General features: G+C 37.2%; 2 protein-coding genes across 2 annotated transcripts; one reads left to right on the forward strand and one right to left on the reverse strand.

The window, feature by feature from the left end:
* The first annotated feature begins 4,473 nt into the window (after window positions 1-4,473).
* LOC114531189 lies at window positions 4,474-5,949 on the forward strand. The gene is made up of 5 exons (XM_028552840.1): window positions 4,474-4,726; window positions 4,923-5,094; window positions 5,264-5,412; window positions 5,479-5,667; window positions 5,801-5,949. The coding sequence occupies exons 1-5, from the start codon at window positions 4,489-4,491 to the stop codon at window positions 5,947-5,949; spliced, it is 897 nt and encodes a 298-aa protein (XP_028408641.1). The 5' UTR covers window positions 4,474-4,488.
* Window positions 5,950-6,101: 152 nt separating this feature from the next.
* On the reverse strand, window positions 6,102-6,923 carry LOC114531190. The gene is made up of 3 exons (XM_028552841.1): window positions 6,679-6,923; window positions 6,366-6,602; window positions 6,102-6,285 (listed from the first exon to the last, which is right to left on the reverse strand). Exons 1-3 carry the CDS (start codon window positions 6,921-6,923, stop codon window positions 6,102-6,104), a joined length of 666 nt encoding a protein of 221 aa, XP_028408642.1.
* Window positions 6,924-10,604: the final 3,681 nt, after the last annotated feature.

A 10,604-nucleotide genomic window follows, 5' to 3' on the forward strand; every position in this document is an offset into this window, starting at 1 on the left:
CTTGTGTGTAAAATAATCTCAGTATTACCTGACAACATATGCTCAAAACCCTTCATTTACTAAACATATCCTATGGCATATCCTATCAATGCATTGGTGATCTCGTTCATTTGGCCACACATGCACAAAATTGATTTAACTGCCTGGCAACTGCTTAAAGCTAGAAGCCTAAGTAATTTTATTTACAGCAGTTAAGCAGAATTCATTGTCTCATAGCAATTTTTCATGCTGTTGATATGGCTCCAATATGGATGGTTTTAATGAGAGGGCTTAATCAAGTATTTAGATTACTTCATATTTCATAACATATTTAACAACAAAAAAATTACTTGGACATGAAAATGACTTACATTAACAGATGCTTGACCTTGTACCAACAAAAACGAGTTTATCCTCTGAATTCTGCTCAATTCATGGCATCTTAAGAACATTATGATGCCATAAATTAAGCAGATGCCAGGATTCTTCTTCCCTGGATAGATGCTGCTTTCTATCAGAGATAGCAGTATTTTGTTCACAACTGGACATCTGGTTGCCATCTCTTGTAACACTTCCGACATCCAACCCTCATCTGACATACCATTATAGGATATTTGCCTGAGAACAGATGGTTCACTTTTTCTGGCAACCTCAATCAATTCTTGATTTGCCTTAGCCAAATCCAATAATTCACCTTCCTTTAAATGGGCAAATTAGAATATATTTTAAAAGATATCAATTTCGAAACATTTCACTATAAATTAAAATTACTATGAAGTATGAACCAAATATAGATCTTATTATTCATGACCATGATTAAATATTAATCATTTGTGAATATCACGCCTCATTAATACCGCTAAATATTCCACAAGAAAAATATCAAAATACTAGAACTAAACAGCATTACACGCAAAATAAAGAACACTTACTTGTGAAGGTAATGTTGTAGGACTTGCGCTTTCAGAGGTAGCGATGTCTAAATCAATACTGCGTTGACGCGTAATCCCAGTTGCTCGAACTTTGTATACTGGTTTATCGACCGACCGCGATATCTCAACACAACGTTTGGCACGGATTTCTTCTTGTAGTTGCTGCTGCGTTTCGTAAATTGTTTTCTTTAACAGTATAGCAGTTTTTAGTCTTCTCTCACATGGCCGACAGATCAAGTGTGGAAGGTTGCTACTTTGTGGCAACTTATCACCGAAAATAGTCTCAACGTCGAGAAAAATCGCAACGTTAGAGTCCCAAAACAAACCTTTACAGTGCCTCGGATCACCAACAGAATTATAGAGTCTGCAGTGCGAGATATTGACCGACGATTAGATGGATTCTTGTAGTACTTTTTTGTGTGCCTTTACTAGCCATTGGCGAAAACTAAATGAGTATTCTTTTGAAATTTGATCTAATTCCATGATTAACATGTAAATTAATATTCCATTCTCCTGACCATGGCAGTGTTATTGAATTGCAATAACACAAAATCGTGAAAAAAGCGTGAACTATGTATATTTTTTATTTTTGCGAAGGACAAAATACAATACTATGAGGAAAATTTTCCGATAACAAACGTACGCTCCTCTCCCACCCCTCCCACAGGAAAATTTCAATTTAGCACCCAGAATCTGGGTGCCACGTGACCAGCGGCAACCAGGGTCTTTTCTCCCCACGAGTAAAGACCCTGGGTACAGGGTTGATTAAAATACATGGAAACAAATAAAAATACATGAACGCAAATGATAAACAAACGCACAAATTGAGATACATGCACACAAAACGAAATACATGAACACAATTCAAATACATGAACGCAAATGGTAAACGCATGCACGAATAGAAAACACGTGCACTAATAAAAAACCCACGCAAATTCAATTCGCATATCACACACACAATTTGAAATACAACGCAACTAAATAATTTCAAAAATCTTTGTTTCCGAATATTTGAATTGTAATAATATATAGTTAGCAAGCTTTACGACAGAGTTAAGTATTCGAGAATGGAAGCGGCAATTTGATATTATTTTAAAAAACAGTACAAATAGCAAACTATATTAGATTGCTTGGAAAAGTCTCATGACATAAAGATATCCAAAAGGACCCTTCTCAATAAGCTTAAAGTGCTTATGAAACGAAATTTTCGACTTTGTAGTTTTTATTGCTTATAGTAGTCTTTGAGCGGCTGAACACGATGCGCTTATCTATTTTTACCTATGCTGAAGAGAAAATCCTTTTTTTCCCCCTCGAAAACTGTAATTCGGCACAAAAAGGCTTCCGAAGTCTTGCGCGGCCAGTGACGTCACTGGTTAGAGTCAGCTATTATAAAGATGGCATCTTCAACGAGTTCTCACGCGAGTTCCCAAAAAAAGCAAAAACAATTGGGCAAATATTGCGTTGCTGGCGGTCCTGGTAATGTGAGTTGTAAGAATAATTCACAAACTATTGGAATATCCATGCATTTGTTTCCGAAGTCGAACGAAAAATTGCGAAATGCCTGGATAAAGTTTGTGCAAAGACATCGATCTGGCTGGCAACCATCTCCATATTCTGCGCTTTGCTCAGCTCATTTTGAAGAGCGCTACTTCACACAGCGTCTCGACATCGGTTTAGAAATAGGAAAAGAAGCACAAACAAAGAGGTGGCTTGACAGAAACGTCGCGTATCCAACTGTAGATACTGCGATACCAGTCGTTTCAACTACACCCGAAATTTCTGGCCGTGAACGCAGAAAGGTAAAATTAATATATTCATAAATGTAACACATTTCAAATTGAATACCAACATGCACACTTATTCCACGGATGGGCCTATGATCGTGCCAATTGTAAGCGCAAATAATCATTCTGGTTTAAATACGTTGTTTATTCCAGATATTGAGAGATATCAAGAAACCCGACGTAAGGCACAAGTCGTCATCGACAGTACAAGCGTCCGTTCAAGAGCCAAATGACAATGTTGGCCAAGCGCTGTCGAACGTTCCGGACAATACTCCTTCCACGTCTAGAGTGTCAAAAGAGCTCGAGGAGTACAAAGAGCGTTTGCGCAAAAGTAAGGAACGAAATTCACAGCTGAGAAAGAAACTGTTTGCTGAGCGTGGTGATAAACGAGAGCTGCTCAAGGTGAGAATTATTTATATTATGACTATTTGTAGAGTTATACATGTCCAAAATACATGCATGCCTATTTCTGATTTTGAGCATTCAGGTTCTAGACACCTATGAAGTCAATACCAAATCCAAAAACAATGAGAGAACAAATGAGGGGCAGACCAAGACAGTAACGAGAAAGGAACTAGAGTATGATGAAGAAATTGACATGGAATCAGATGTGGAAAGTGATTATGGGGAACCCGACCCAGACTGGGATGTCCTGGAACAAGGTGCCGAGGACAGTGGAGATGATGCTGAACATCTGAATTCTCAGTCAAGAAATTTAATAAGGTTCTTGCATTGCAAACAATATTAATGGATTATGAAGTGAAGTACATGTTATGCAGGCCAATTGAAGCTTCAAAAAGCCATCAATCCCCTCCCTGTTCTTTTGTGCTGTAAGTCTAACACATTTTATTCATTTCTTGTATAGTTTGCCTTCAGATATAAAATGCCAGGATGAACCCAAGTTTATTGTGTTCCACAGCATGCTGCTATCTATATTTTCTTTGTTTTGTTTTACCTGCAAAAAAGAGAACCCTAAGGTGGGACATGTATAGAAATGGGACCATGGTAACTGTTGTGCAACATTGTGATTCTTTTGGTATGGAATCATTCAAATGGAGAAGTCAACCTTTTGTTTTTGGACGATACCCAGCTGGAAACCTTTTGCTCTCCTTTGGAATTCTAATGGCTGGTGCCTCTGTTGGCAAGATAATTCTAGTTTTCAAACACATGGCCTTGCTGTCTACACATCACGGACATTCTTCTACCATCAGAACATGTTTATCTTCCCTACCATCCTAACACACTGGAATCCTATCAAGCCAAATTGATCGATCACTTAGGAATGTCACAGATGCAGTTTGGTGTGGAGATGGTCGGTTTGACTCCATGGGACATTCTGCTAAGTTTGGAGCTTACACAATGTTTTGTGCAACAATTATGAAAATTGTACATTTTGATTTGTTGCAGGTAAGTATGAAACAATGTTGATTTGTAGAAACAAATTGCACAACTTTATCAAGTAGAGCTATAGCTATTTTTTAATTATAATATGTGTAGCTATCTATTTATTTATTTTTGGTCCTTTTTGGAACAGAGCTACAAAATATTAGATTGCTTAACATGAAGACTGCATTGTTTTTGTTGCAGGCAAACCAAACTGGAAGCAGTAATGCTATGGAGCTGGAAGGGGCAAAGGCATGCTTTGATTTCCTCCTTACTATTGCTGGATTAACAGTCCCAGTATTCATCTCAGATCGACACCGTGGGATTACCAAGTGGATCAGAGAATCCCATCCAACAATTCAGCATTTTTTGACCAATGGCACATTGCAAAAGGCATTGTTAAAAAAATGCTGGCTGCAAGCAAGGAAAAAGGATGCGAGCGAATTGGAGAGTGGACAAAAGCTGCCAGAAACCACATTTACTGGTGCTCAACCTCTACTGTAAAAGGCTTTGGAAGTATGATCCAGGCAAAGTGGAAGTCCTTTATGCGGCATGTGGCCAACAAACATGATGACCATCCTGATCAGCTATTTCCCAAGTGTGCGCATGAAGAGCTTGAAGATGAAAGGAAATGGATTAAAATTGGTAAGAGAGTCAAGTAGCACACCAATTTGATATACACCAATTTGCTTTTTTTCATGCAAGGAATGTAGTTGATCTATGTGGTAGTTATGCCTATTTATGGCTTTGAGAAAAGAAAAATTCAACCCCAAATAATTAGTCACTTAGATACAAGCTAGTGTAATGAATAGTAATGATATTTCCTAAATGATTATTGTAGGAACTAGAGCTCATGACAAACTACAAGCCATTATCATGAAGAAAACAATCCTAAAAGATGTGAAGAAGCTTTCGCCTGATGCCCAAACAAGTTCATTGGAGGGTTTCCACTCTACTCTCAACCAATGGCACCCTAAAATGATTTGTTTTTCATGGCTTGGGACATATTGCAGGTAATATGATTGTTTCACCATAAATATGAATTAGGGTGATAACAAATGTAAGATATGTTTAGCAAATCAGATATAATAAATAATATATTATATAATCAGTTATCTCCAACAAGAAAAGGAATATTGCTGAATACAAGATGTTAGCATGTGGGAATTTTCTTTGTTTTAGACATATTCTTGCTATCCTCCATTTCAATGAAAATATAAAACGAAAACAAAAAACAACAAAAGATGGCAAGAACTATGTCAGTGTGACATATCCAAAATTTAAATTTGGAGATGAAGTTGTACGAAATATTCCAGTACCACCAACTTACAGTAAGTGGATTGTTGTTGATTGATATTTTGGCTTAGATTAATCATCAAGTATATGTTTTTTAATAGATTATGTAGAAGACATGAAACATTTACTATTTGCAACATCTGAAGAAGACCTAGACAAGATGATAGAGAAATATGAAGAACGGGTACCAAAACCATTGAATAGTCAGTTTCTATGCAAAGTGCCTCGGGATGAAGCCATAACTAAGAATGCTGCTCGAAAACGAAAGATAGCTGAACTTTATCCATCAGGTATATATATTTTTAAAGTCTTTGCAGGCATTCTAAAAAATTGTTATTATTCTATTGGTTTGCAATGTGCAAGGCTTTTACCTCTGTCTAAGGCCTGACAATTGTACTCTAAATATTTTTAAAAACTTTTAAGGTGAATTACAAAATCAAGAAATGGTAAAGGAAAAAAGAAGTAGACAGCAATTGCAACAAAGAAGACCAAGATGCTGCAAAAAATGCAAACTGCCAATGAAAGGTCATCCCCGTTCTCACTGCCCAACACAGCAAGTAGCACCACAGTAGTGTATTGTGGAAGTGTAAATAATTTATATGAGGTCAACAAAGTTTGCAAAATATATTTAATAGCATCTAATCTTGTATACAATTTAAAATAAACAACCCATAAAGCTTTAGAAAAGGCATAGCCATGCATATTCAAATTATGTAAACAAAGTTTACTCATCAATGTCCTGTTCTGTGGCTCTTTCTTTACCAGACGAATACCCGACAGAGCTGCTTGTTGGGAATGTCTTCCTTATGTTGTGATATATGCAGGCAGAAAGAGGTCTAGTGTTTTCCCATCCCATTTCACCAAACAACCATCTGGCTAGCCATCTGTAGGCAACAGCTCGCAGAAATCTACCACAAAAATATTGTAAAACATGAGATCAATACTTCAACTTTATCTGATATTAATAAACAATTTATTAGGACCTTACTCATTTTCTGTATGACCATATTTCGTGTAGCGTTTCCCACTTTTGTCTCTCAGTAAAGGTCCAACTTGCAGCAAAACTGTCTTATTAGTCAGTGGACCAAAGTCATGGTGGCTCAAAATACATGCAGCATTCATTCCCTCGAAAGTAAATTTTCCTGTAGCTTCAAGTATTTCCTTGCAACAACGAAATTCTCTCGAACCAACAAGAAGGGAGTCCTCACAACCACCACAGGTACACCTAGGATTTTAGAGGCAGAGAATATTATTTTTATATCTAACGAACTCTATTTGCAAGGAAAATAGATAGTTCTTACCACTGTTCTATTGGAATTTGTCTTTCGTAGCGTTGCTCCAAAACATCCCGTGAAATTCCATCCTCGTCGTGGTGTTCTTCGTCGCTGCCTTCATCCTCAGTGCTAGCCAATGGCTCGTCTTGGTAGGGCAAAAAATTACCCTCAAAAGCGTATTCCTCACAGTCACTTACGCTGTTTGCTTCACTATTATCACCATGAAAAGATCCATCATATGAATAATTCAATTCTGAGTCCTCATCAGACATATTTTCGAAATAAAAACAGTGTATTTTTGTTCTCTTGAATATACACAAATCGTGTTACAAAGTATGGGACTCTAACCAGTGACGTCACAACTCGAACCCAGGTTTCGGCTGACTTTTCTACCAAAGTGCTAACATTCAAACGCAAAATTATGGTATTACAATTCATTAATTTGAAAAACTAACCAGCGCATCGTATTCAGCCGCTCAAAAAGTACTTGAAGCCATAAAAAGAAAAAAGTCGAAAATTTCGTTTCACAAGCACTTTAAAGAATATGGGTTAGGCCGAAGGAGGTATAACGCGAATGATGACCAGGTAAGGGAATGTATTCAACAAGAGCTCAATGGCAACGGGAGGCTACTAGGATACCGAGCAATGTGGAGGAAACTTTAGTCTCATCATGGAATATATGTACGTCACTTAACAGTCCAAACTATTCTTTCTGAGCTTGATCCTGAAGGTTCAAGACTAAGAAAAGCCCATCGACTACAGCGTAGGGAATACCTAAATCCAGGGCCGAACTACAGCTGGCATGCTGACGGGTATGATAAACTAAAGCAATTCGGTTTTCCCATACACGGTTGTATAGACGGTTGTATAGACGGTTTTAGTAGAAGAATCATGTGGCTTGAGATTGTTAGAACAAAGAATAACCCACACATTGTAGGAAAGCTGTTCCTTGATTGTATAAAAGAGCAACGAAGTTGTCCAACAGTTTTGAAAACAGATAAAGGGACAGAAAACGGCATAATGGCTACGGCCCAATGTTTCTTGCGTCGTAATCACGTGGATGGCCAGCGAGGTACAAATGCTCATCGTTATGGGTCATCTCATACTAATCAACGGATAGAAGCATGGTGGGCCATGTTGCGCCGTTCATGGTCGTCTTGGTGGATTAACTTTTTCAAAGATCTGGCAGCCACAGATGTTCTGGATACAAGTAACAAACTACATCTCGAGTGCCTCTGGTTTTGTTTCGTAAAAGTTATGAAGAAGGACCTGAAAGGAATAAAAGAATCATGGAATACCCATTACATAAGAAAATCGTGATACTATACCGCACATGGAATCCCTGATCAACTTTTCTTTCTACCTGAGTATGTTGGTGCCGAAAATTATCAGAAAGAATATTTACAACCTGATATGGATGAAGTTGAACGTTATATCGACACAGCAACCGAAGACGAATCCCATCAAATCTACCAAGAGTATTTTGAATACAGCTCTGCCATGTTAGGATTTCAGGAGCCAAACACTTGGAGAGAATCCCTGGCAATGTTTCAACGCTTGATTGGGGTTGCCGAGTAACAGAATAAAACAAACGTTTAAAAAACTTTGAAACAGTTGTGTTAAATCTATTTGAAGCGTGGTAGTATAATATACAGTGGCTTGAATATTAATTGTTATCGTAGGGTTAAGTTGTCATCATGTCGAGGAAAAAGCCAGCGGGATAAACCCATGCCAGAAAATATACGACGTAGTCTGTTGTAACACTCAGAAATTGCAACTTTTAATCAATTTTAAGATTAGAAAATGTGCAATGTAACAAAAACTAAATTAACATAATTATAACTCATTAGAGAATTTCATGTCACCTCAATACCTCGTAATGACAAAAGTTGGCGAATTGTTTTTTTTAGAAAAATAAAAAAATGCTCTCACTCAGCACCAGCTACGGTGGTCCTTTCTGAACTTCCCTCGCCTAATGTTAACTATCATTCTTCTGTATCATTTACATTAAATAGTATTAGATACTTCATATTAGAGTTGGTGGCATCCCCCAATTCTAACACGTCACGGCCCAGAACATTTAATATTAACCAACACAAAAATGTTTTCGTTATCACTAACATAAATATAACTGTTCAACTGAAACGAGAAAAAAGTTTTGACACTATTTTCTCTATCTGATTACTATTTAACTAATCAATAATATCTTGTTTGTTAACTCAATAATTATAATATAACCAGTGGCGTAACGGACGTAAGGTAGGGTTAGGATAAGAACTAAGGGCCCCCGACCGTTGGGGGCCTCAGAGGGCCCCCATTGACTGCCGTCTATCGCCACGATTCTTAAAGAAAAACGGCGTGTCAGTGTATCGCATAAAAAAGTCAGGTTAAGGTGGCTCGATACAATTTTTTAGAAATTTTTAGATGCACATTTTAAACAGGGATATTAAGCACCTAAATATTTCACTATGAGGCTAAAAGTTAATATACTTTGCGGGAAACATATCTAGAGCGGAAATATTCTCAAAACTTTTGCCTGGCACCTGTTACCATGGCAACAGAGACGTTTCAAAATGGCTGCCAAACAGGGTTTAATCGTGTTTATATCACAAACGAGTTCTGTGACCCCAATTTTTTTTGCATTAAACGTTTTACACCATAAATGCTTTATCTATAAAAAAGTTTTTAAAAAATTCTAACATGGGGAATTCTTTCTTATTAACAAAAACGTTATTTTTGCTTATTAAAATTTCCCCATGTTAGAATTTTTTAAATCGTAAACCGTAAACGTTTAATGCAAAAAAAAATTGGGAGTCACAGAACTCGTTTGTGATATAAACACGATAAAACCTTGTGTGGCGGCCATTTTTAAACGTCTCTGTTTCCATGGTAATGAGTGCCCGGCAAAGGTTCCAAGAATATTTCCGCTCTATATATGTTTCCTCCAAAGTATATTAAATTTTAGCTTTATAGTGAAATATTTAGGTGCTTAATACCCCTGTTTAAAATGAGCCTAAAAAAATTTGAGAAACTGTATCGAGCCACCTTAAAAACAAATTGTTATGCCAAAGACAGGCCGAGGGTATGTATGAGGTTGATTGCAAAGGAAAATGCAGCATTAATGATGGTAGATTAAGTTATAGAGTATCCATCGACCATGGCTGACTTTTCTATTCTATTATCCATGTCCTATTACTTCTGTAGCGTAGATTACATATTATAACATTTGCATAATATGGTGAATTATGTGACATAGCAGATGACGTAATTCTAGCAGCGCTAGAACGCAGCTACAAGGAGCTATATATAAGCTCAAGTAAAAGTGATGCAGCGCTGAAACCGCGCTTGAACAGTGCTAACACAGCGCTAACTTGGTCTTGCAGATTGCCTTCTATGGTAATCATGGAACTCCAGTTATCTGGTTATAGCGGATTGTATTACCATAGTTTGCGTGCCAAATACGTCATAATTAACTTATGCAAGCACTATATAAACGCTTGCACACATATATAAAATATATAGAAGATAGAAATATAGAAGATAGAAATATAGAGGATTGTAAATAGAAGACAAGAAATATATATTCCAAAGCTTTACTGGTGTTGGACTGATTTCTATCACGACGATGGTGCCGAAGCCTGAAATACTCAGTTGAAGTTTGGATTGAGTTAAGCTTATTGCTAACGGTCCCTGGGACACAGATGACACACCCAGTTCTACGGCCCAACGTTACACTTCTATAACTAATGAAGTAATACACTAATGTAAATTTACAAGCTTCAGCTCTCAAATTATCAAGTGAAAACATGACAAACGGCTAGGGCCCCCACACCAAATATACTAAGGCCCCATCTTTATCCGTTACGCTACTGAATATAACGAAAAACTCGTTGCAAATCGAATATACTTGTTGCACAAATATTGAATATCTTTCCTAAGTGGCTATTGCTTTT

This window comes from Dendronephthya gigantea, unplaced genomic scaffold (genome assembly GCF_004324835.1).
Source record: "Dendronephthya gigantea isolate DGI-Jeju-01 unplaced genomic scaffold, DenGig_1.0 000069F, whole genome shotgun sequence".
NCBI lineage: Eukaryota > Metazoa > Cnidaria > Anthozoa > Malacalcyonacea > Nephtheidae > Dendronephthya > Dendronephthya gigantea.